General features: G+C 37.0%; 2 protein-coding genes across 4 annotated transcripts; one reads left to right on the top strand and one right to left on the bottom strand.

The window, feature by feature from the left end:
- Positions 1-1,301: 1,301 nt before the first annotated feature.
- LOC103475386 (cytokine receptor common subunit gamma-like) lies at positions 1,302-13,682 on the bottom strand. 3 transcript variants are annotated; one of them, XM_008426965.2, is made up of 8 exons: positions 11,474-13,682; positions 6,456-6,546; positions 5,639-5,805; positions 5,398-5,534; positions 5,144-5,309; positions 4,951-5,056; positions 3,989-4,049; positions 1,302-2,427 (listed from the first exon to the last, which is right to left on the bottom strand). In XM_008426965.2, the coding sequence occupies exons 2-8, from the start codon at positions 6,503-6,505 to the stop codon at positions 2,173-2,175; spliced, it is 942 nt and encodes a 313-aa protein (XP_008425187.1). In that variant the 5' UTR covers positions 6,506-6,546; positions 11,474-13,682; the 3' UTR covers positions 1,302-2,172. The 3 variants fall into 3 exon arrangements, with proteins under 3 accessions (XP_008425187.1, XP_017163941.1, XP_008425186.1); XM_017308452.1 differs by lacking the exon at positions 11,474-13,682 and adding an exon at positions 10,658-11,463; XM_008426964.2 differs by lacking the exon at positions 11,474-13,682 and adding an exon at positions 8,886-9,081.
- A 662-nt stretch (positions 13,683-14,344) lies between these two features.
- Positions 14,345-26,585, top strand: LOC103475385 (sodium/hydrogen exchanger 6-like). Its single transcript, XM_008426960.2, has 16 exons — positions 14,345-14,751; positions 15,649-15,848; positions 16,158-16,235; positions 16,604-16,680; positions 16,813-16,925; positions 17,140-17,245; positions 18,116-18,257; positions 18,934-19,039; positions 19,694-19,782; positions 20,861-20,974; positions 21,294-21,405; positions 21,704-21,857; positions 21,945-21,975; positions 22,876-22,964; positions 23,427-23,532; positions 23,923-26,585. The coding sequence occupies exons 1-16, from the start codon at positions 14,472-14,474 to the stop codon at positions 24,229-24,231; spliced, it is 2,106 nt and encodes a 701-aa protein (XP_008425182.1). The 5' UTR covers positions 14,345-14,471; the 3' UTR covers positions 24,232-26,585.

Below are 26,585 nucleotides of genomic sequence, written 5' to 3'. Positions count from 1 at the left end.
TACTTTGCTTTGTTAAAAATATTGTGTATTTAAATGGCTGCCTGTGCTGGTAAAAAGAGAAAAAAAATCACTAAAATAATTTGTTCCTTTTTAATTGGGGGGAAAAAACCCATGAGGTTTTTTTTAACAGGCTGATTTTGACCTGATGTCTGACTGCTGTTAAACACTGACATGTGCATATCCAACAACATATGAATAACAAATACAATTTACATTGTTTAAAATAAAGAACTCAGTGTCTTGTATTACTATTAAAATGGAAATCCTGTTCATTTATGATTATTGGCTTAGGTTAAATGGTTAGACTGTCTCCTGCTTAAGGTTATACATTTCTATTGTTTTGTCTGAGTGAATATTAAGATTTAAGTTTCTTAAAACGTCAGTGAAAAACACTTTAATATTTTAAGAAACATTGTTGCTCCAGAATGTCTGATTCCAAAGGATGAATTTACTTCAACATTTTCCTTTAATTAAATTAAAGATGAAGATTCAGCAATTTCAGAAAGAGGAAGGATGGACAGGATGTCTCCAGAAGGGTCAGTAAATGCTGACTTGCGTGTACATCATCACTTTGTCTGCACGACCTGACACTGACACTTTGTTTCAAATGAAAGACAATATAATTGAGCTACTGTAGACATTTCTATGTACTTTTTATTTTGTATGTTTTACGTGATGAATTACACATCGAGTTTAGAATAATGCTGTGACTAATACAGGCTGGGATGGGGTGTTTGGTTATCTGTACACTGGAGCATCGGATTGACATGGACAAGTGTTCAACTTGTGAAGTAAGAATTTAACAAATTTCTTAGTAAAACTTTTCCAAAATGATTACCTAATATACATGCGAAGAAATCAAAGAAAATAACAGAGAATAAGTATTAATCACATGAAGAAAAAGAGGTGCAAAAAAGCATAGAAAGCCAAAAACATTTAAAATCTATATGGTTAGAAAGCTGACCTGTTAGAATTTGGTGCCAATTAGTCCTGACTGTAAAAAACTGTCATTAAGGATCGAGACAAGAAGCAGGTAACGATGGGTAAAAGCAAATAATTATGTCAAAATCTTTCCTAAAGACTACTGTTGCAAAACCTTTGTTTTTGTTTTAGCATTGCTAAAGATTCTCAGATAGACTTAGGTCTGTACTTGGACCTGAATATGTCTTGATTGGCACAGCTCCATTGTCGCTTGCGCTTTATTTTTAGGATTGCCTTTCTGCTACAATCATTAATATGGACCGAACGTGGTGTTATTGTTATTATTGTTTCCTTGCAATAAATAGAAGGGTAATGAAGAATCATAATCAAAAACCAAACTTTACTCTTGATATTAAACATACAAACCAAGACAGAAGTCAAAAGATTACATGACATTCAAACAGAAACCACTGGAATAAAATTTGGTGAAATGATAGCGACACAGTGTCAATTGTACAACAATGACGGCACATGGCATGAATATATGAGATCTGCAAGCCTGTCAGTTTCTAACAGCTACAAACATTTTTTATGTAAAATAATATTGCTGCTTATGTAAAATACTGCTGAATAATCAATCTGTTATGAAACATTTTAAATCTACAGGTCCGCTATGCACTCCTAAAAAACTACATGGTTTTAAAATCAACTGGTATAAAAAATATTTCACAATATTCCATAGATCAATAAAGGTAACTTGGTAAAAATATATGAAAGCACTTATATGCAACACGTTTATACAAAGCTACTGAAGTCCTGCATGCAGATCAATGTTAACTGTTATTATTTCAAAAGAGAAAATGTTGAAAATTCAGATACTTAATATACCCTGCATGGAAAAAATATGTACGCAAGACAGAAAATTAAGCAATAATACTCTTAACGGTGCGGTCTAGCTAACTTTATCTATGCTATATAAAAAGTATTGAAAAACTCAATTATATAAACCAAAGTTAATAGAATCGAAGGTGAATAACAAATCCTTGAAATGTTGAGTACGGAGTTTAGAATCTTGATCCCCATTTTATTTATTGATTTCTAATCGTTTTCAATGTTCTTATCTCCATCCATTTTCCTAAAAGACATCCTACACATATTCCTCCAGTAATCCTGGAGATCTTTTGCAAAGTAAAAAGAGGGATTTTTTTTTTTTTTTTACTTTGAAACATGTAAATTTGCCCGAGGTGACATTTACACAGAAACCTGCTGCTCGTCTTCCGAAGCAATTACGGTGGTGTAAAAAGGAGCAGACGTGTCCTCCGGTTCGTTCACTGCGATGGGGATAGAGCAGTCGGTTTGATCCGTGGTGGTGGTGAGGCGAGAGCTGTCAGAGGCATTGCTGTCGGACCGAGAGACCGGCTGGTATTCACGCACGGTGCAGGCTCGCTCATTGAAGTTGGTGTTAAACCTCTCTTTAACAAGGCCTTTAGAGAAATGAAACCAATCCTAAAGGAAGAGAAAAAAAAATTTAGTTTTCTTATATCCCCATTTATTTTTGCAAACCTGGTTCAACAGTACAGTTTGCATTTTATTAAAAACAATATCCCAGTTTCCAAAACATAAGCTTTAAACCTTTAAACCTGGAAAATGCATCAAGTGCCACTTTTCAAACTGAAAGGTTTTGTCCAAAATGAGATGTATCTGAAATAGCTGAAAGCTGAAGACATGACTGCTTCAACTTTTAAGAGGAAACGTTTTCTACATAAATAAATCCACTTTATTCTTGGTAAAGCATTTTATGGGTAAACTTTCCTCTGAACCTGCTGAATATCAGATTTGTCAGACTGTTACAAAGCCATTAAAGTAGTACAAAGCAATGAAGTCAATGTAAAGCAAAACTAGAATCGCTCAAAATCACAACCACATTAGTTGTCCTTAGGAGATTATAGGAGTAATGTGGTTATGCATGTTTATCTTAATAAATTTTAAAATAATTCTCCCCCTACTTAAGCTTAAAGGTGCAGAACTTATAACTTGTAAAACTGAGCCTCGTTGGTAACTTCTATCAATTTGGCATGCCAAGTCTGACCGCTAGAGGGCACTCTGCTTTCAATAACAAGCGGACTGCAAACGTTTGGAAACGGCACCTGCTGCAGATGTAAACTGAGCATAACCAACACAGCCTCATGTATTTGGATTGTCGGATATAAACAGCAACAAATGTACCTCTAACTTTCTGAAGTCGACTGTTAGTTTCACATCGTCAAGTCTGAGTTTGGACCTCCAGAACTGAATAGTTGTGTTGCAAAGTGAGTCTGATTCACAGAGAGTTGATTGAATGTAGCATCTGACGTTTAATAAGTGAAAGAGCAAAATCATATTCTTAAATGTTGTACCTAAGTCATAGACTTTTGTGAGTCCTGATTGGTTGAAAGTAGCTATAATTCTGTCTGGATAAGAGATTCCTTATTATCATCATTCAAATTTAAGATATAGGCTGTAAAAAATTGAGGGTGAAGCCTGTATAATGATCTTTACTCAGGTAAATATGCCACAAACACTTGCATCATCCAGTCAACAAACCATGATCATTTAAGTGAGCTAAAACTTTACATAACCCTGTCCAATTAAAATTTAAATATATTCTGAGACTCCATTGCATATGCACTGCTGTAGAATCAATACAAATGTCTATCAAATGTTGCAACAATCATTAATCATATGGCATGCTCAATGACAATAACAGATAATTTTTTGACCACTAAGATTTCCTCTCCAGATGATCAGTTGGTCTTCAAATATGAAAAAAGGAAGAAAAATTAGGATAGTGACATCACAGTCCTGGCGCAGTTGAACACTGGGCATTTTGCCTCCTCAATCCCAATACACAGAAGTTATTCAAAACAGATCTGCAGCATACCAGCATAATTCAGAGAGATGATAGGACTTGCATTCTGTGATGTTGCAAAAAATGCATTTTCCCCCCTCAGACCAATGCAACATAATTTAGAAATAGAAAGATAGAAAACAGTAGGATGGCAGAAAAAAGGCTCCAGATGCTACTAACCTCGACATCAGGAGAGTTCAGAGCTGGTTTGGGAAGTGGAGGAATCAGGATGATTTTGATCCTGTGTGAAAGTTGCAGACAGTCAAAAATGTTTTTTTTTAATAAGCAAATCAACATACATCATATTCTAATTGACAGAGGTTGGTTTCTTAAAAAAAAGGACCTGAGCTTTGTCGTCTCAACAAACGGAATATGGCACATATAACTTGAAATAAAAAAGAATCTGAATGTTTTTCTCTATTTGACAAGCATTTTTATAGTGAAGTAGTAGCATTCACTTAACCTCATTCTAGAATACCAACATGCTGCACTTTAACAAAAATCACTTGCTATAATTCATTTCTAGATTTCCAATAAGGGTCTGCGGTCAGGTCACAGGTGTCAGGTTGAAAAAGCAAAAGGGGAAGGTAAAATAAAAAAAGCATAACGCAAGTGAAACTTTGTAACTTCAAAAAGATCATATTTCATGAATTTAAAAAAAGAAGAAAAAACAGCTTCTCTGGAAGTGCAATTTAGTGGTGTGTGGTCTATGTCACAAGCTAATTTTGTAAAGTGATACAAAATTAGCAAATTCTGAAATAATTATTTTAACATTTAATAATTCTGCTCAACTTCACTGACCCAAAACAGGAAAAGTTTTGAATGACATTAACTAGTTTACACTTATTTAAAGTTAGAAAATCAGGGAAAAATGTTTAGCAATAGTGTCTGTAAATATTGTGCTTCAGTTGTATGTAGATGGAAGCATCAGATGCATAGTGAATCCACCCTTATACCCAACATGGAAAAGACATAATGTAGAAAATAGGAAATGGGAGTTTTGATGTGGGTGTGATATAAAATAAAGAGTCGTGTCCAGGAAAAAAAAAGAGAAATCTAAAACAAAGAACATCTAATATAAAGGAAAAAAAAAAGTGAGCAGGAAAAAAAATAAATAAATAATGAATCGTGATGTGACTTACCGTTCATTGTGCAGTAGAATCACAACCAGAAGAATGAGGGTGATGGCGCTCACCACATACAGCACTGCTGTCCACACTGGCATTTCCCCATTTTTAGCATTTGAGACTGGGGAAAAAGGAAAAAATTCACATCCTGTTAACACAATTTCTTCCCATAGGAACTCAGTATATACCATGTATCCTGCAGCCTTACCTGTGGTGTTATTGAATCCCCAGACCACAGGTTCACTCCAGTCACTCCAGAAATCAGACTGCCCACAGGAACTGCTGAGTCTGATCTTCACCTGCAGCTCATATCTGGCAGTGCTGGAGGGCAAGTTTTGGACATAATGCTGCTGCCCACTATAAACGTCTAAAGTCTATGATACAAACAGTTAATGAGACAAGATTCTGGAACATTAAAATATGAGTAACAAAAAGGAAAGAAGAAAAAAAACAAGCACGTACCTCCCAGTTGTTGTCGTTTTTCCTAATTTGTACTTGACTCTCCACACAAGTATGGCTAGTAGTCTGGTTCCAGTAAAACCACAAGTTCAGGTCGGATCCATTCTTTACCGTCAGGTTGGTTGGTGGGTTTAATTTCACTGTGGATAACATGAATGTGAAATGAGATCAATTTTGTATATTTGTACTCCAGTATTTAATCAAAACTGGAGTCTTTTTTTATCCATGCTTTAGATTAAATTACCTTTTCCTTTAAGGTCATGTTTCTTTTCATAGGTCTTGCTGCTGTCCTCCAGTTTAGTGTAAAATGGTTCGAATCTCTGCCCTTTGATGTAGGGAAGCGTGCATCCAATATTTGTTCCATTCTCAGACAGGTATTCAGCACAGATGGTTTCTCTCTGATAACCGAACCTGTGGAGAAATGTTCTCCAACTTAACCAAATTACGACCAAAATAAAATGAACTTTGTTCGTAAATAGTAAAGTCACAGACTTTAAAATTACACTGAGTGGCTGGAAGATACATAATACCATAAGTAGTTGCTAGTTTTATGTTGCTTTATCTATGCTTTGTTTTTGTTTCTTTTCATAATTCATCATAATCCCTCAATGTGTGATAAAGAACTAATTCTGTAGTATTAGTGTTATGTTTCAACAGTTTCAAATTAAATGACACAAATCCTAAAATAAATATGCTGGTTTCCTGCTAGGATTGCATCATCGTTTAGGTCATTCATCTCTGACCAGTTATAAAGAATAGCATTCAGCTCAGTATGATACTGCCATTACCATGTTTGATCACTGGGATGGTAAGCTTAAATTAAAGCAGGGCAGACTCTGTATCCTAATTAGGTGACTTACAAAGGTAATTAGTTGTAGAGAATTTTATTTTGGGTTGTCAGAGTTAAAACAATGACAACAAAAAAAAAACTAAATACAAACTATTATAAATTAAGAAGAACTCCTGCATTCAGCCAATTCTTATTTAACCAAGTCGAAACAATGATATTTTGTTTTATTCTTCAACACGTGTCAAATAAACGATTATCACTGGATACAAACCAGGAGTGAAATGTGTAGTTGACTTCTGGAGTCCCCTGCAGGTTCCACATACAGCGAAGAGATTCCAGGTTAATCACCAGACATGTCACATCTATTGCAAATAAAAAAAGATTGAAACGTTCTACTATCCAATCGGGAAAAATATGTACAGTTACAAATATATACCAGAAGTAAATACACATCACTATGTATATTCCTGTAATATTTGAATCCCATGAAAATGTCATTATTTTATTATGAACAGCTGCAAATAATATTTTATTGGCTTTACAGAGAAAGTACATTTACTGTGGTGGAAACTAAATGAGACAAAACTAAAACCACTTTTTTTGCCATGTTCTACTTACAGAATCTCATAAAATGACTTGTAGACATTTTAATACTTTCAGGTTTTAATCTGGTTTATGATTTGAAACTAAATTCATCTTAGAAACTTTAGACAATACAGGAAAATTACTGATGTAAGTTGCACTTGAGCCAGTTGAAGTAGATTTCTTCTTAAATGCATGCATAGTTTGGTGCACAAGCTTCTCTGAATTGTTTTTATCTTTTCTAATCTTTGCAGCATATAGCTTTGCTAAAATTATTTTTTATTTACTTTTTGAAGAGGATCTCGAGAAGTCCCACTTGCTGGTTTTGCAACAAAGTTTCATAAAGACCCTTGTATACTCTCTACCACATTTATCTTTTCAAAGAGAGATAACGACTCAAAAGGAATATAAAAAAAAACTACACTTGAAATTGTAGTGTGAACGCTGTAAGGTGAATGTTTTTTGCTGAAATTTGCTGAAGCGTTTGAAGTCAAAAGTTACAGAAAGTTAACAAGTTAGCAAAAACATTAAAAAAGTTCAACTGTGAGCAGAAATGATTAAATAGGAAGATTTATAGATAGAGCTGAAAAGATAGAGATAAAAAGAGCTGAGAAGACATATGTACGGACAGAAAGAGAAAACTTAAGTTTTGGTGTAATATTACATTATAAGAATTAAATATGATTTGACCAAACTCTTCAAGAGGGATTTTATGAAAAGAGACATATGGAAGAAGTTGAAACATGTAATAGCAATCAGAGAGGGTATGCTAAATTTGACTTTGAATCTTGGAACTAATTCAGTTTCAAAAATATGCAACTTTCAATGCACTTTGAGATTTTCCATGCATTTTAATGGAGGAAAAATATTGAAAAGCTAAATATTTTTAAAAGTACAATTAGAATAGAATGATATGTACAACAGAAGTTGAGTCCTGGAAGCATATAACTTTACTGTACAAGTTGACGGGTTGAAATAACAAAATATGCAGAAGTAATAAAAGGTCAAAAAGTGTACAGAAGCAACCACGAGAATTGGAACATCTCAAAAGTGAATGCTGCATGCATCAGCAGAGCATTGACTAAAAATGGTTTTAAAACACGCCAGGCCGACAATTGGAAAGTCAGGTTTCTCTTCATGACAATTAAGCTAAATGATGCTGCAATACATGGACAGAAAAATGGGTTTTTTAGAAGAAAATATAGGTGGTGTCATTTTGGAAAAAAGAATGACAAGGTTATTTTATCGGAAAGCAAAAATCAGGTTTTGACGTCTTGTCTTCAAGCAGGTGATCAAAGGTTACAACAATTACACCAAACTGCAATAATAATTCTGTTTTGCAGGGTCGATTACCTGTTGGACAGTTTTTAAAACCCTCTGTTTTGTGTGCCAATTTTTAGTACACAATATACTTTATAGCCTAGTTTAGATTTTATGTTTTACATTATAAATGGATATTTTAGTGGCGTAACCATAACTTAAATGAGAAGGTGTGAATAGACAACTGTAATTACATAAATACATTTGTATTTAAACATTTTAGCTAATTAAAATGTGTGTTTTCTCATATGTGATCAGTCATTTCTCTCGGTGGTGGCACAGCATGACTCTTTGAAATTTATTAAGAATTTAAATGTCAATCGCTTCTGTAAAAATTGACTCATGTAAGCTTTGACTCATTTGACATGAGGGGATATTTTCACTGCGGTACGGACATGAACACACAAACACATGGGCATCACCAAGAACTGACGTCAAAGGGGATTTTCTTTTGAAGCGATAATCTGAAAAACCCAAAGTTAAATCAAAATTCAAAAACTCTGTAGAAAAAAAAAAGAATCCTCACTTTAATAGTTTTTAAAATTTCACTTTTTAAACATTTAGTTTTTGATTAAAATTTTAAAAAAAGTTACCAGTCTATATGTAATGTTTCATACGATAGATCAGCAAGAATAGTTACAAAAACAAATGGAAAGGACGACAATTCTGTTTAACAAGTTTTGATTCGATCTCCCAGAAGTCTCAGGAAATTGGGTAGCGTTAAAGTTCAAACTTCTTTATAAGTCATCAATTCAACCATGTCAATAATTAGGTAAAGTAATGGTTTAAAAGCTCTTACCAGGAGGTTCTTTAGCCAGTATTTGACCAAAAAGCCAGAGGAACAAAAACACCCGAGTCGGCATCGTGAAATATAGAAGCTTCATGACTTGAGGTCTTTACTTCCCTTCTGCTCTGCACTTCCGTGTTGAGTTCGTTTCCTGTTGCACTGCAACAATTTATACCATACCAACTTTATTTATAAAGCACTTTAACCACAGCTGATACAAAGTGCTGTACATTAAAAACAATTAAAATAAAAGTTAGTCTTAAAAAAAAACAATTTAAAACTAAATCCTGCTGGCGTTGAAAGCCAAGTAAAGCAGATGGTTTTAAGACTAGCTTTAAAAGTGGACAGGGAAGGGGCCTCTCTAACCTGCAAACGCAAGTCATTCCATAACTTAGGACCCATGACAGAGAAAGCCCTGTCCCCCCAGCTTCCTTCTGGATCTTGGTACCTTCAAGAGCAGCTGATCTGCAGACCTGAGAGACCGATAGGGTATGTAGGGGTGAAGAAGCTCAGAGAGGTAAGCCAGGGCAAGATTATGCAGTGATTTAAAAATAAACCCCAAAATATACAGGAAGCCAGTGAAGTGAGGCCAGGACAGGGGTCACATGCCCTCTTTTGAGTTCCTGTCAAAAGTCGTGCAGCAGCATTCTGAACCAGATGCAAACGTGAGGGCAGCGACTGACTGACTCCCAGATAAAGTGAGTTACAGTAACCCAATCGAGTGGAAATAAAAGCGTGGATCACCGTTTCAAAATGCTGCCTGGAAAGAAAAGATTTCACTGATGCCAATCGCCTTAAATGATAAAAGCTGGACTTGACCACAGCTCTGATTTGGCTGTCCACTTTGAAATCACTGTCCATCTTAAAACCAAGATCTGTAATGGGTTTAAAATATACCTCCAAGGGTCCAAGGGATGTACATTTGATGGAATGTACATCCTTCTGCTTCAGGGACAAATAAATCTGGCAATCGTAAGCATAACAATGAAATTAAATCCCACGTTTCCTGAGGATAGAACCCAGAGGCAGTAAATGGAGAGAAAAGCCCAGAATTGAGCCCTGCGGGACACTATAAGGCATTGAAGCAGCAGATGATTCAGAGTCTAATATTCACTGAAAATGTTCCGTCCTCTAGGTACGACCTGAACCATTTAAGAACAGTGCCATCAATACCCACAACGTGGTGTAATCGCAATATTAAAATGTCATGGTCTACTGTATCAAAGGCAGAAGTTAGGTCAAGTAAAATCAGAACATGGTGACCAGAATCACATGCAACAAGGATGTCATTAAAAACTCTTAATAAAAGACGTGGGTTATGGCTGCTTGAGAAAATGATATTTGCCAAATATTCCCTTTTTGCCCCTTTAACCGTGCTCTGGTAGAGATGCCAACAGTCTTAAAATAACCTGCAATTTATCCTTTCCACCTGCGTTCAACACAACATTCCTTCCTGACAGCACGAGTTCTGTCATTAAACCAAGTGTGGCGACACCAAGGTATGAATCCGATACTCTGCCCCTCACAGCAGGGTAACCAGAAGTCGTTTTAACACCACCTTAGGAATTGCACCCAAGGAAATTGATTGCCAGTAGGCACTCGCGGTTCATGACCAAAGAGAAGAAGACTCTTCCAAAAGTTAATTACATTTATCGTTTCATGTTTAAAAAAAACAAACCACAATAGGAAGGGAAGTGCACAGTACTGAGGCCTACCAGTAGGGGGAGGGTGGTCCAAATGGGAACTGGTTCCTAAAATAAATAAATAAATCCAATATAAATCACCCCAAACATTTGTGAACAGGCATTCAATTGTGAAGAAATCCCAACACCGGCCACTCGCACAACACAGGTCCAGTCTCCCTGGAGGCCCCTCTCACTACCTTCAGCGCTCAGCCTGGAGACAAAAGGGTGGGGTTAAACAAGCAAATACAAAAAAAAACCCCCACAATTTAAACTTGGCCAAAGACTAAAATGAGGTTACCTCCAACATAACCAATTAAAAATATCAATACTTTAATAGGATAATCTAAAAGAACCCAAGGCTGCTACCTGCAGCAAGACTGGAGGCCACACAAAATAGAATGCTCCAAAGTAACATTTTTAAATAACTCCCCCAAAACTAAGAAACCAGACAAGACAAAACAAATTAAACAAAAGTGAAACAAAGTCAACCGATGAAACAAGGTGAACTAAACAAAAAAATGAAACCAAGCAATGAAACAAAACAGCAGGGTCTCCAGCAAGCTGCAGCAGTATCAGAGCTGAAATTAAATCAAAAGGTTAATAGGTGATTTACAGAAGATGGAGGAAGGCAGAGGAAATCATTGTCACCTACCAGAGCTGGATGACTTCACCCCAAACCAGAGAATCTTTTCCAGCCCACAGCGGGAGGATCAGCTTGCCAATATGTTCTATATATAAATAACTATCATTTTTGTGTTATGGAGCTGTATGGGTGCAATAAAACTGCACTGGGGAGGGTGAATTGCAGCCACACCCCAGTCCCAAGCAGGAGACTTCCAGTGGTTTCTAGATTTAAACAATTCAAGTCAAACACTGAAATTGTAGGTCTTATGCAGAAGGAGAAACATGACTTACTGATAATAGAGTTTTAGACCTGCAGGCTACACAAGTGGCCTTCCCAACGACATGTGACCAAACACCAGCATAAAGCAACCAGGTGAGAGTCTCCCTTTATACTCTCCACCCATCATGACGCGATTAGGTGCCAGGTGTTTTGAATATTGGGGCAGGCTTCTTCCAGCTACACAAGGCTCAGGTTTAATCTTTGGCTGCCTGGTTTTTAATGGAGCAACCGAGTCCAGGATGGTTTGACAGGAAGAATAGAACCAATGTGCAGAATCAATGTTACAAAACTCTAAAACTATTTTAAAAAGAAACAGTAACATAGAGGTGGTATTTTGGTACTTCTTGGCCTGACTGACTTGCTTTAATTGACTGAACCACAAAATCCCCTTTTTAGCAGAAAACCCTGGTGGAGAATGTTTGTGACCTGAAGCTCTTGTGCACTTGAGTTAAGTGGCAAAACATGATCTGAGCCACACTAGCAAGTCCATCTGATTTGCTCAAAAAGAAGGTTTTGAAGTGGTCTACTTAAAGTCCAGCATTACATCTGATTGAGATGCTGTTGCATGACCTGAGCCAGACTACTCATGCTCTATACACAGATTTGGCTGAATTAAAACTGGACTGGATTGTGAGGCCCCCAACTTAAAGAGTTTGTGTTTAAGACTGAGTCAAAATTGAAGCCTAGCAATACATGTGATTCGTATACAGGAGATAAGAAGAACTGAACATCATAGTCTAAAAGAGGTGAGTTTCCACCACTTATCAAAGACATTTTTATACATTTTTGACCAATAACTTAGCACTGTGCCATTCCACTTTATTGCACATAACATAGTTAATGCATTAATTTTGCTTTATTTGCATGTATTTACTACTTAGGTTGTTACCAACATGCAAATAAGTTTTAACAATATAAAAGCCTTAATCAGAAACAAGTCAGGATAAATCTAAAAAGAGTTTCAACACATACAGCATCAACTGAGTGGATGTAGTCTTTATAACATCTTGAAACTATCATACATTATCTGATGCCTATATCTGCTCTGTTCCTACACTCCTACACTGTGGTTTTGGCTTCCTGTTGCAGGAAATAGCTTTTCAAAAAATAATGTATTAAATGCTCCACACGTACATGTGAAGTGGGGCTTAATATATGATGTGGTTTCTTACGTGTTTTTGTGCACATAGTCAGGTTGCTGAGTATTTATCACTGAGAAAGTGTCCTGGTCAGGTATGCATCATATCTTATTAAAAACAAACATTTTATTACTAGTGTGATTGATTTTAGGTTAGAAAAGTTAGGAGAAATACAACTCAACATTTTGGATGTCCTATAGTTTCATACCACACAAAATTGATTATATGCTGTCTTATAGAATGACAGCAATGCTAACATATGTTATATTCAATCGTAGACAGCATTTTTCAGTGCTGTCAAACAGAACTGTCTCACGCCTCTGCTTGTAATTCACTTATCTTGTTCACTTCTAGAGAATCACAAAGGCAAGCGAACTTCTGAAGCACATTTCTGAAGGAGCTTATCTTACTGCACCCTTTCCTGCTTCACAGTGATCACACAGAGCCTTTTTTGCCTTTATCACAGGTTTATGTCTCTCTTAGAAAAACTTTCTAAATTATGTCCAAATACAAAACATATTTTTTATAAGAATAATACAAAAATTGTAGGTGATACTGCAGAGTTGACATCTATTTCTGTCTTGTACCAAACCGACATGTCAACCCAGGCTGAGTAATGTCCCTTGATGGGCCTGCAGGAGAGCTGAGCACAGGGGCAAGAAGGACAAGCATCAGGTGTTCTTCTGTAAAAATTGCTAAGGAAAATATGAATATTTGTCAGAAATTATTTAATCTCATTGTCACCAGTCAACACTACAAAATCCATCCTAAAAGATGTTTTTAATACCATAGGACACAATCACTCTGTTCTCACATCATTAAGATGTGATGTGAGAACAATCAACTGGCTCCTCTTCGCCAGTGCCCTTTTTGCAACAGAATTGTTTTTAACATTCTTTTGTTTGTTTTTAAATGCGTTAATTAACTTGCTCCACCATATCCATCATACTGGCTGTTCAGCTGCTCTTTTTGATGTATATTATGAGTTACTTGTACATTTGTGTGAGTTGATGTGTTGTAACATATATTTTTTATGTGTTTATTTACTATTTTATACTTATTCTCTTGATGTACAGCACTTTGGTAAACCATTTGTTGTTTTTAAACATGCTTTATAAATAAATTGGATTGAATTGTTAATTTAATATTTTTTTTTAATTGTAAACATCTGCTTGTTTATATATATTTTTGAATGATTGTGGTGTTTTTAACACTGTTGCCTTACAGCAAGAAGGTCCTGTGTTTTCATATTCTCTACATGCATGCATGAGTTTTCTTAAGGTACTCTAAACAAAACTTTAGGCTTATTGGTGGTTGTAATTTGCTCTTGTATCTGTGTGCATATATGGTTTATTTTGTTTGTGTCTGTGCTGAATGCCTTGTCTCTCATCTGACTGCTGGAGATTGCCACCTGTGAAAGGAAAAAATACAAATAAAATATTTACAAGAATAACACCATCCATCCATCCATCCATCCATCCTACACTCTTATCCCTAGAGGGGTTCGGAGGGGTGCTGGTGCCTATCTCCATTGATCACAAGAATAACACAAATAACAACAAAAAAAGTTTTAATCTCTCCAGCATAAAGAACTACATAAATAACGAACTAAATAACATAAATAACTAACTAAAAATGTTAGGAGAAAATATGTATTGTTTCGTTCAGGAGAACCATGATGGGTCGCTGTTGGTTTCACAAGCTAAATCAGTTATGATGGGACTTTTATTTTGAAAAACCGGAAGTCTCAGTGTTTTGGTAAAGGCTGCGGAAGGAGCTGTCAGTTGCGTTCCTCCAAGAGGGGCTATTTCTTCTGCTAAAGCGGCGCTAATTTAAACGACAAATGTAATTTCCTTAACACACGGCCAAAATGGGATTCACACCGAGGCGCTTCCTGGGTGCCAAACCGCCCAAAGCGTCCCTTTTGCTGCCTTTCCTGCTACCGGTCCTACTCGTCGGCGGCCAAGGCGACGAGAACGCCGCTCTGAATAATGTCGTTACCGAGAGGATGGCCGAGGAGAGCCACCGACAAGATAGTGCCTATCTGCTCATATTCATAATGCTACTAACGCTCACCATTCTCACCATATGGCTCTTCAAGCACCGCCGCTTCAGGTTCCTACACGAAACGGGGCTTGCTATGATCTACGGTAAGAACATTAACGTTAGCAACCAGTCGTGTCAATCAGCTAATGAATCGAGTCAAAATAAAAGACACCTCATGACTGGCTGCCTGTGACGGAAACAGTCAGCTGCTTAAACTTGACCTCTAAGCCAATTAAACGCTTTCTCTTCACGTGTCAGGGAACATGGACAGCTAGAGTCTACTTATAACTAGTGAATAATGTCATTTGCATCATGTTTACGTACATGAAAACATTTAACTGGACCGTCTTTCTGTTGAATTCTGGGAAACTAAATGATCCACTTTCCAGGTTATAAACACAAATGCAGGTCACTCGCTTTATGGTTGCTGTGTTGGTTCCAATTAAATGTAATTATTAACCCACCAAATGAGGGCAGTTGGTAAAAGAGACCAAGTTTTTCTTTTAGAGTAAAGTTGAAATACAGTCGTATGAAAAAATAGGACAGACAATGATTTGGTTTGGACATATAAATATTTTGGCATTTTAAATAAACCAGAAACGGTGAGGAAGTTACCCTTTAAAAATATATTTAAAACTTAAATGTGTGAGCCTCCAATTTATTTATTTCCCCTTAAAATGTCTAATATTATAATAATTATTATATTATTAGAATAATATAATTCTTTTAACAAATCAGACACCACAACAGATTATGTGTTTGGCATAAACCAAATGCATTAATAATGATAATTATTTAATTAGTCCATTGTCCTAATTTTTTCCATCACTACCAAACAGAATTCTGATGCAATTTTCTGCTTAAAAATTAAGCAAGCTTCTTTTTTGCTTTTTAGGTGCACTTAAATCATTTTGACATAAAAACAGAGGAAAAAAAGCTTCATGCTTCCTCTGAGTAAATCTATCCTCATATCTTGATTCCCCCTTCATATTTACTCAAAGGTCTCTTGGTGGGTGTGATCCTGCGCTTTGGCATTCATGTGCCCCAAAGCATGAACGACGTGGTCCTCGAATGTGCCGTCAACGCCAGCCCCGCCACTCTGCTGGTCAACGTCAGCGGAAGGTTCTATGAATACACGCTTAAGGGGGAAGTGAGCCGGGGGACAGACCAGCAAGTGCAGGACGATGAGATGCTGCGAAAGGCAAGAAGCATTTTAGCATCTCATCCATAAAATGACTGTGGCAGTGATGTCACACTTTACACTGTAGCTAGTGAAAGTATAACATAAAGAATAACAATGAACCAGGTTTTATCCATTTAGGACCCACTTTTAACTATTGTGAACAAACATATAATTCGTTATTAACACATATTTTTAGATTTCATTTTGATTAACTTGACAGTCCTCATAAAATGCAACACATTGCAAAAACAAGCAGAGAAGTATGTAGTAAGTTGAATTGACTAATTGGTGTAAAACTTTATAACTTTTTGCTCTTTTTCTTTTTAGGTGACCTTTGACCCAGAGGTGTTTTTCAACATTTTACTGCCTCCCATAATCTTCCATGCAGGTTACAGTCTGAAAAGGGTAATTTGGCAATTTGTCTGCATCAACTGTCAATTTAGTTTTTTGTTTCTCTTATTGCCTTACGTTAAATGCAACTAAACCTTTTGTGTTTTAGATCAGTTATGGTTAAATTCATTTGAACACATTTCTTTGTTCAAATGAAGACATTTAAATATTGGTGTTTGATAGAATTGGTTTTTTAAGACTTCGGCCAAGTAGTTTGGGTATCAAAAAGCTTCTTGGATAGCTTGCTGGAAATCTGACTCATTTCTATGGAGGACCAAAACTGGCATAACTAAAAGTTAGTTTTGTTGACTGTTATTTGACTTCTATTGTATTTTTCTACGGCCTCTGTCTGATAAATTAATATTTGTCTTCTTTCTCCTCAGAGGCATTTTTTCAGAAACATTGGCTCCATCCTGGCCTATGCTTTCATGGGAACTGTCATATCCTGCTTTGTTATTGGGTAAGTCATCTGATCCTCTTTGATATAACAGTAAACTAAATAACCTGTTTCACTGAGTTAAATAAGTTAGTTAATTTGTTGATATTTCCAGTATTTATAATGTGTTTATAATGTTTTGTACTTCTTCTGTAGGCTCATCATGTATGGGTTTGTGTCCTTCATGAAAGTGGTGGGTCAGCTCGGGGGGGATTTTTTCTTTACTGACTGCCTCTTTTTTGGGGCCATCGTCTCGGCAACAGACCCAGGTAGGAAGTACCATCAAATCCTCAGTTACTCATATGCAATGTTGAATTAAAGCAGGAAATTTGATTCCCGTGATGAAAAATGCATTCAACATGGTTCCAGTTCTTGCATGCATAGCTAACATGTCAGCATTAGCTTCACTGGAGACAGTATCTGAAGACCTTCAGTGTATTTCTCCTGTTGTAAAGTTGCACTGTTTGTTTCTGTTTGCCTCAGTGACCGTTCTGGCAATCTTTAACGAGCTGAAGGTAGACGTGGATCTGTACGCTCTGCTGTTTGGGGAGAGCGTTCTCAACGATGCTGTGGCCATCGTCCTCTCGTCGTGAGTACTACACGCTCTGCAGGATGCTGCAGCCCTGATAATCTGTGTGAAAATGGCATTAGAAAAGGATTGTTCTCCATGACCATACAGTACTGTTACAAGCTAACTGTGACTCTCCATGTGGAAATGAACCACACTAACATCAACATCCCTGTCATTCCACTGCTTGCCTTTCTCCACCCATCTGTGTCACTGACCGCCTGTCCGTACGTATGACTGTAGCGTTCTCCTGCGCTTTGAAAAGCAGAGCAGGCAGGGAGCTGTTCACTCCGCTGGAGAGGACAGCTCAGTTATGCCTGAGGAGATTGAAGAATGGCTGGGAGAAAACCAGACATTTACTCCTCGGTGGGTGGGTTTAGGTTGGGTGGAAAGCGTGCATTTTGCTTGTGGTAAAACATTAGAATTTTTTTTTTTGGTTGATGTGTTGCAGTTATTAAAATTAAAATGTAGATTTAAATCACCTTTAGGATAATTACTCCCCTTTCTCAGTATCATTTTGCAACTGCAGCCCCTTCTTCTCCTTTTCGTTGTGTTTTTCTGAGCTTGCTTCATATTACCATGCTTGTAATCAGAAAATCAGACTTTGTTATAATTTTACTAACATGTAAATGTGAGCAATCTATTATCGAATGGAAATCAAGCGGAGCTGATGCTTCTAATTACTCTTCAGCATGCTAACCTCACATGGTTTTTCTTTATAAAACCCAGCTGTGTTTTAAGTTGCTGCAGGTATGTCTTAATGCCTGACCGACTTTCTGATTCAAAGGAAATACAAGCATGTGTTTGACCACAATCTCTTCTTGTGTTCTGAGAAGGACTCGACCTCTAGTTTTCTTGTAAATGCTTCTGTGTGCTCCTACTGTCCTTTAGCTCCATTGTGGCGTACCAGCCTGCGGGGGACAACAGCCACAGCTTCGAAGCCATGGCTGTGCTGAAATCCTTCGGCATCTTCCTGGGTGTCTTCAGTGGATCTTTTTCTCTTGGTGTGGCTACTGGAGTCATGACTGCTCTTATATCCTTTTCTATAATTATATAGATTAATATAATTATATCTATATAGAGATCTTTCTTATTGTGATACATACACTGCCCTCCTTTGGAAACATGTAAAAAGTCTCAAATAAAATGATCTTCCTTCCTCATTTCAGTCTAAAAGACAATGTTAAACTTTTAAACTGGGTTCCACAGTTATTAGCAACCCTTAGAGTTCCTATAAAATAAATGTTACTATAGTCTTTTTTTTAACTTCACCTAAACTTTTCATATCTCCAGTCAAAACAGATATAAATGGCATCACAACATCTCCATAACAACCATTATTATACCTGCATCCCCAAAAAAGCCTACTCTGTCCCACCATCTCAAACATAGCATACATAGTCATGACATAGCATAGCATACATATCATGTTGTTCACCACACACAAAAATAGACTTTTTAACTCAGAATCATCTACAGTGATTGTGCAAATAGGATGTTTCAATTAATAATGCCTTTGTGTGCCCCAACTACCTTGGAGGAAACTTCTATTTTACAATATTTCTATCTCTTTTTCCCCATATAATGAGCTAAGATTATTTTAATGCTGTTATCACAGATTGAATTGCATGTAATAAGTATATTGTATTTGTTTGTTTTTCATTGTCTAAGACTTGGTGCTTTGTTCCTTAACTTGAAGTTGTTCTTACGTCACAAAGTTTACTAAGCTGAGGGACTTCCCTTTACTGGAAACTGGTTTATTTTTCCTGATGTCCTGGAGCACCTTTCTGTTGGCAGAGGCCTGCGGGATGACAGGTACGTCTACAACCACTCAGCATGCGTGACGCTTTGGTGTCCGAGGAATTAAATGCATACCCCGATTAAATAATTTTTGCAGACCTTTCTGACTTTTATTTGAAGCATTTTCTGTAATGTGTTTAGTTTTCCTGATACCCGCTGAAATCTCACCACATTTTTCATTGTAGCAACTTAAACCACAGATATGCCACTGTAGAAAATGCATTTTCCCTTTTAAATTGCTTCTTTCACCTTCATTGACGCTTCAACACCTCACTAATGCTGAGAATAACTCCACCATAACAATTTTCACAACAAGGGCGAGTTGTTGCTAGGGGATCTTAGCGGTCGCTATAGACCTGCACATATATGAAATTACATTGTATTACATTATTAGCATGTGCAAGATTGCTGTTTTAAAGAGTTACTTGGATGCATTGTTTAATAGGGTATTATATTTAAAATGTTTTTAATTCATTATTTGCTTGTTGATAACATAATGACCACGTTAATGGAGTTTTAACTGCTCCAAAAACATGACTGTTATGTTTATTGTATTCTCTGAATTGCCTTTAGGAGTGTGTGTGTGTGTGTGTGCATGCTTTAGCGTACGTGCTCTGAATCCTCTGCGTTTTTCTCCTCTTAAAAGATGAAATTGTATTTGTTTTTAAGGTGTTGTGGCGGTGCTGTTCTGTGGGATCACACAGGCTCATTACACCTACAACAATCTCTCTCGTGATTCTCAAGACCGGACTAAACAGGTAAAAAGTTGTATCCATAAAACTGTTTCTGTCTCTTCTGAAGCAGTTTTGTTTCTCAACCAATTTTGTAATCACTATTTCTTGTCATGCTGGCTCATACATTGTGGGTAGGAAGAGAAAATCTTAAAAAAATGCTGCAGCCACAGAACAGATATGGGAAGAGAAACAATTGTACAACCGAGTTTCTTCATGAATAAATACTCAGAAAAAAGGATGTAGATTTTATTTATTGCAGGGAATTCTCAGAAGTCTGCATGGCGATGTCATTCATCAGAACTGATGACTTTTTTTAGTCATCATTTCAAATTCACCTTATCTCACTGATTCTGCTGAACAAGTTCTCACAAATACATAAAACCCACGATGGTTAACTGTGACATCTAACCTTCAGTGACACAAATATTTGGACAGTTTTGTTGAAGCCAGTGCGCTTTACTCTATATGTACCTAAAATACTGCATCATTAGCATACATCTGGAAATATGGACACAAATATGGCTAAGCATTTAGATATCAACTAAAACGAACTGAACCTTGAGGAACACCAGAATACATTAATTGAAATGCTAATTTTAAACATTTTAGCATTGCTTACATAGTTAGAATTCTTCTGAGCTTAGAAATGTCTGAATAATCATGTAATCTTCCAAAGTACCACATAGTTTTTAGATCACGGAAAAGTAAACATGGCAACGACTTGGTTAACTAAAAAGCACAAGTCCTGAGCGCAAACTGAAACAACACTGAAACAATCTTTTGAGTCCACAGTAAAAATACTTTCAAGATTTATTAGATGTACTAACTTATCAACTGGAATAAGAAACTATTTTTAAGAATTTATTTATTGATCCCAAAGGGAAATTAAATCAAGCAAACGCTAAAGTATTTTTGAATTGAAATCGAATTGAATGGGATGAACTTCTTAAAATAACAATAAAAATCACTCTGAACTAAAAGATTGAAAGAAAACATGAAAAAAGTGAGCAATCTGTGCTTCTAAAGCATAATTTGTTTAGCTTTGCTTATTGACTCTGATATAAAACTTAATTTTTAATCAATTTTGCATCTTTTTTTTCAGTTGTTTGAGCTGCTGAACTTCCTGGCAGAAAACTTCATCTTTTCCTACATGGGTCTGACGCTCTTCTCCTTTCAGTCGCACGTTTTCAACCCGATGTTCATCATCGGAGCCTTCGTATCCTTCACTCTGCTCTGCATTGGACCAGCACACACACAATAACCCTTCTCAAGAAGCATCGAAGTGACAGACCGGACTGCTTCAGCCATCACCAAATATTTGCATGTCCAAAAGCTATCACTGAAACACTTCAGTTTGTAATTTAATTTCCTGCTAACGGAAACCGAAATGGAAATTGACGCACACATCAAAGTACAGATTAGTCAGATTAGCTTGGGGTTTTTCAACCCACAAATACTTTCCGTTCTGCTGTTTTCCACCTGCTGTGTTGTTTTTTCCCCCCACCGAGTTCTGTCCTTGACCGTGTTGCGCGCAGTTGGCCGTATTTCTGGGCAGGGCTGCAAACATCTACCCCTTGTCCTTCCTGCTCAACCTGGGCCGTAGAAACAAGATCGGAATGAATTTTCAACATGTTATGATGTTTGCAGGTGAGTGGTAAATGTCAACCCTCAAATGGAGCAAAACAAAAATACTACAAGAAATGACAAACGTATAAGGTGCAGAGATGATCTTTTATAGATGAACAGTATGTTTTAGACGACTTTTTAGAGCACTTTACATCAGGCTTATGCTATCAACACCTAGGTGATGATAGATCTAGTGTTTATAGGGGCTTCTTTTGTCCTTGTCTTCAATGCAGGCTTCGTAAAGTGTGACTCTGTTCCCACAGCATGAGTAACCCAGTTTCATAAACACAGACTCTCAGTCTTGCTGTTTCATCTCCAGGTTTGCGTGGGGCGATGACTTTCGCTCTGTCTATCCGGGACACAGCCACTTACGCCCGCCAGATGATGTTTTCGACCACCCTGCTGATTGTTTTCTTCACCGTGTGGATCTGTGGAGGGGGCACTACGCCCATGCTGTCTTTCATGAGCATACCGTAAGGCTGGATATCTACTCGCATCTGTTTCTGCTGCTGTTTCTGCACCGTTTGTTACATTTTTGTTCCTGTTCCGATTCCTTTCAGAGTGGGAGTGGATTCTGATCAAGAGCACTCCGTAAGTAATTATGCAATGTCTAATTCAGTGGTTTTCAACCTGTGGGTTGCGCCACCTATGGAGGAACCGGTATCATTGCAGGCACAAATCATGATTATTGATATTTATTTAGTTTTTAACGTTTTTGTCAGTAGAGCTAATGTCGCGTGATCAATAAATCAATTATTCCACTGCGACTGGACATTGTGATTCAAAGCAAGCTTATTGAGCACAGCGCGTACTGGTGCACCTCATCTGATTATCAGTACAGGAGAAGTTTATCACCTCAACAGACAGAAGTGTTTCCTGATGTGAGATGTGTTGCCTCAAGTAGGGGAAGCATAGAAATGTTATGCATCTATTGATAGATATGGGCAGGAAGTGACAGAAAAGCAGGGTGGTTCTGTTGAAGAAAGCCTCAGTGGTGAGTTAAGCAACATCAGAAGCTCAGTAATGAAGGAAATGAATATTTCTACCCACTTCACTGAATTTTGTTCTTTTGCAGAAGATAGTTTAGTTTTTTATAAAGTGCTTTGCAAAAGTCTAAATACCCCTTGAACTCATTCACATTTGCTCATGATGCACATAAAAGCATCACTGTATTCTGTAAGAATTTTATGTTGGACTAGCTCAAAAAGTATGAAGTAAAATGATTCATGATTTTGATTTTTCTTATGAATAACAATTCAAGAAGTGTCGGATGTATTTGTATTCAATCCCTCTGAAGTCAGTACTTCAGAACCACCTTCTGCCGTTCATGTATTCTAAGTGACTTAAACTTCACCTACTTTTTTTCTAATATTGTGACAGGAAGCCAGAGAATATGCTTCAGTGGGGAACTTGTGCTAAAAAGTTTGACAACATGCTGTTGTAGAATGTATGAAATAGGTTTTAACTAAAGTGCAATTTTGTGCTCTCCAGAGTTCAGCTGTGTTGGACGGGTCACAGAGGAGAAGCACCAAGCATGAGAGCGCCTGGCCCTTCAGGATCTGGTACAACTTCGACCACAAGTATCCTTTATCCTGCCGATCTCTTTCTGAAGTCATGCGGATTTCTACTTCGACACTAGGGGGTGCTCTTCACAAGCTTTCAATATTGAAGATTTACAAGGGTTTTTTTTCTCCCAAGGATATATTAATGTTTTTTTTTGTATGAAAGTCTTTCATTTTACAAATTTAGTTTCCTAGTGACCAATGTTTTGTTTATTTAATCAATAATATAAGTTTCTTCTTGCACTGAAACCATTGAAAACAAATTTAATTCACTTGAAGAGGCAATGATTTTACTCTTCAAAAATCAACATTTGTCCTGTTAAGCATAATAGTGACATTAAATCAGTATAATAACTTTGCTAAAATCATTGTATTGGGAAATATTAGTGAAACTATAAATACTGAAGATGCTGAACGCCGTTTCCATTGGAGGCTCACGTGTTTGATGAATTAAGTCCTTGACCGAAGCTCTTCCTTCAGCTACCTGAAGCCCCTCCTGACTCACAGCGGGCCCCCTCTCACTGCTACTCTGCCGGCTTGCTGTGGCCCCCTGGCACGATGCCTCACCAGTCCACAGGCCTATGAGGTTTGCACATGAAGTTTGATTAGTCGCAGTTTAACAGCACATTCAAACTCAAGCAGCAACACATCTCAGATTTATGATGGTGCTAAAAGATTAGAGGTCAGATAAGCAAGTGAACTTAGCACGGTGTCATATTTACACTAACATTTGTAAGAAAAATCTATAAATGATTTATTTACAACAGAGAAGCAACAAGCATCTCTCCTGCAAAAGTAACATTGGTTTTAATGATTAAATTTATGTATTTTCTTTTATTGTGTTTATTTATTTCTTAGGGTTCCGCAGATTTACAGAGTCTTGAATTTAATAACCTTAAAAAATATATCCAGCAAGAAAAACACTAATATCCTCTTGGGTTTAATAATCAGCACATTTCACTTTTCCTGCCTTCAGAACGAAGGGCCACTTCGCGACGATGACTCCGACTTCATCCTGAACGACGCCAACGTCAGCTCCATGTACGCTGACGTCACCGTCAGCACCGACGCATCCGGGTCCCGCACCATCAACCCCAAGCACTCCGGCGCCGGGCCGTTCAGCGATAGTCGGGATGGTGAGCTGGACCCGGCGGAGCGTGACGTGGCGATCCGCGGCACGCGGCTTGTCCTGCCGATGGACGACCCCGTGGAGCCCCCGACAACCGTCACCCTCCCGCCTCCGCCCTCGCCCCCACTCTCCGAGCCTCACAGGCACAGACTGTAAGATGGGGTTTGATGTTTCTGTTGCAAAAGAAAAAAAACTAAATCAAAATGTAGTTCACATGTAAGATGAATCAGTCTTTGATCTCATATTTCGGTGTTGACTGGACCAGCGTTGTGTCTAAAAAGCAGTCGGAAATCAATTTAATCATTTCCGATATGAGCCGTGCTTGATTCAGCTCAACATGTTGGTAGAATCTTGTGATCTTGATTATTAATGCACTACATGTAGACAAAAGTCCTCAGTCTGCCCTCTACAGGAGGCTTCGATGTGTGGCTGTCGTCTGAGGTGATTCATTTTTACTACTGTGGTCTCTTAAAGCTCCGACTTTCTCTGCGTGTTGGTCAACCACTAAAACTGGTGTAAATGTTGGGTTTTCTGGGGTTATGTTCCCTCTAATGATTTCGTCTGTATTTAACCAATTATTTATTTTAAAGTTCACAACCACTCAGAAGATTTTTCACACTACATTTGGGAAACTAATCGTTTTTCCACTCGATGTTAACTTTTTCTGTCAGTTTGTTGAAACTTCCTCAAACGAAGGTTGGGATTCTCAGCAGATAAAAAAATGGGAATATCGTTTAATGAGAGCGGTACGAATACAGTATTTGGTACTTGGTAAACCACGAAGTTTACATTCACTCATCATCTGCATTATTGTCATTTTATTTTGATCTTAAGATGTATTTGAACCTTTTTTTCCAGGGTGCAATGATTATGCAACAATTAACTTACGCTCCCTTTGTTGATTATCTTGGATGCACTCTCACTAATATTTTGCGTAATAATGCAGAAAAACATCTTGCTATTTAATTTTTATTTTATTTTAATTTCTGACATATCTGACTGGATATTCGATCCCCCTTTTTATTAGAAGTGGTAGAAATCATTTAAATTGGTTTGTTTCTCAGAATGTATTCAGTATTGAAGCATAGTCCATGAGATGCAGAGGAAAACCTTAATGATGGTCAACTTTATCTCTTTCCAAACCAGTTTTGATTTGTGCTTTGGATCATTTACCTGAGAAAAGTTTTATATTCAGACAAGACAAATATTAAAATCACTGTACCATCTAACAAGCGAGGGGTTGGCAGTATGGTGTTAGTTTTTCAAACTTGTTGAATTCACCTGCATCACTGGAAGCCCAAAACGAATGATGCTCATGATGAGTTTATGTGAACATCTGAGTGAAGGTCAAAGGAGCAACACCAAGTAAAACTGAGACAGGTTTTAGCACGATCCACCTGTTTGAATCTTTTTAACTACTGATTTATTTATTTAACAGAAAAATTCTTGATATCTGTAATTATAATTTTTCTATTTATTATTTATTGTGTAGATTTTCAATCATAACTGCCAGGTAGTGAACGCCTCATTTTATTAAAAACAAATAAAAGCGCACTACATTTTTCCCACATGGTACCTTTTGTAGTGAAGTCTTCTTGAAGGAGGATGGAGACATTTATTTATTCCAGGAGTTTGTATCCTTCCCATACTGTAGCATATGCTTCTACTTTTTACTTCCCAACCAGATCTTCCCTTTGTGTTTGTTTGTTTTAATATGTGTGATCAGATTTTTTATAGTTATTATTAGGGCTAATGCTTGTTTCTGGATTTACTGCTTCCATCTGGTTGAAGTTTCTTAAAAAAAATGCACAAAAAGAACAAAAAAAAAAAAAGTACCGACCAGGTTTTTGTGATTTGTTGTCACCATTGATGAAAAGAGGCTGACTGAACTGTTTTGAACTTAAGTGCCTATTCAGGAACTGTTTTTGTACATATTTTGTTTTGCTCATGTGCAGTAAGATGACCCTATATAAATGTCACATCTTCTGATTGATGCCAGACACTACAGTATTCCCAGTATAATTTAACTACAGTTTTCCCATCTGTCTGTGCTTTTACTGTTAAATCTTTTGTCTGTGAATCTGAAAGATTGAATACTTGCATTTACAGGCAATAACATGGCTCTTATATGTGTATTTTTTTAGAAAGCTTCCATATAAAGTGACATGAAAAAAGTCATTAAACTTTCACTGACAATGGATGAAAAAGGAACAAAAGGGAAGTTTTTTGTTTTTTTTTAACTTATAATGCTCTGCACTTTTAAAAAAAAATGTTTATTCTTCTCTGACATCAGTCAAAAGTTTTTGTTGAACTATCTAACTCCGTAAAAACAATTTTTTCCTATTTCTATTGAAGTGAATGTTGACTGTGATGTCATAAAAAGTGTCATCTGTAAGGTTGAGGATGTGTTTCTGGTTTCATTAGGCGGTAATTTTAATGTGCTTTGAGTTTCTGCATTTCTCCATCTATCTATGTTCTCTCACATTTATCTACTTGGGAATATATATATA

The sequence above is a fragment of the Poecilia reticulata genome, linkage group LG14 (genome assembly GCF_000633615.1).
Source record: "Poecilia reticulata strain Guanapo linkage group LG14, Guppy_female_1.0+MT, whole genome shotgun sequence".
Taxonomy (NCBI): domain Eukaryota; kingdom Metazoa; phylum Chordata; class Actinopteri; order Cyprinodontiformes; family Poeciliidae; genus Poecilia; species Poecilia reticulata.
Note: the sequence above shows the minus strand (reverse complement) of the source record. Positions and strands in the feature narration are given on the sequence as shown.

Bases quoted from the DNA above. Each gene is read 5' to 3' on its own strand.
- LOC103475386 (XM_008426964.2), bottom strand. From the start codon at position 8,970: ATGAAGCTTCTATATTTCACGATGCCGACTCGGGTGTTTTTGTTCCTC. The intron at 5,310-5,397 runs GTACGTGCTTGT...TTTGTATCATAG, and splicing joins AAAACGACAACAACTGGGAG to ACTTTAGACGTTTATAGTGG. The intron at 5,057-5,143 runs GTAAGGCTGCAG...CTTTTTCCCCAG, and splicing joins GGGATTCAATAACACCACAG to TCTCAAATGCTAAAAATGGG.
- LOC103475385 (XM_008426960.2), top strand. From the start codon at position 14,472: ATGGGATTCACACCGAGGCGCTTCCTGGGTGCCAAACCGCCCAAAGCG. The intron at 17,246-18,115 runs GTGAGTACTACA...ACTGTCCTTTAG, and splicing joins GTGGCCATCGTCCTCTCGTC to CTCCATTGTGGCGTACCAGC. The intron at 21,406-21,703 runs GTGAGTGGTAAA...TTTCATCTCCAG, and splicing joins ACATGTTATGATGTTTGCAG to GTTTGCGTGGGGCGATGACT.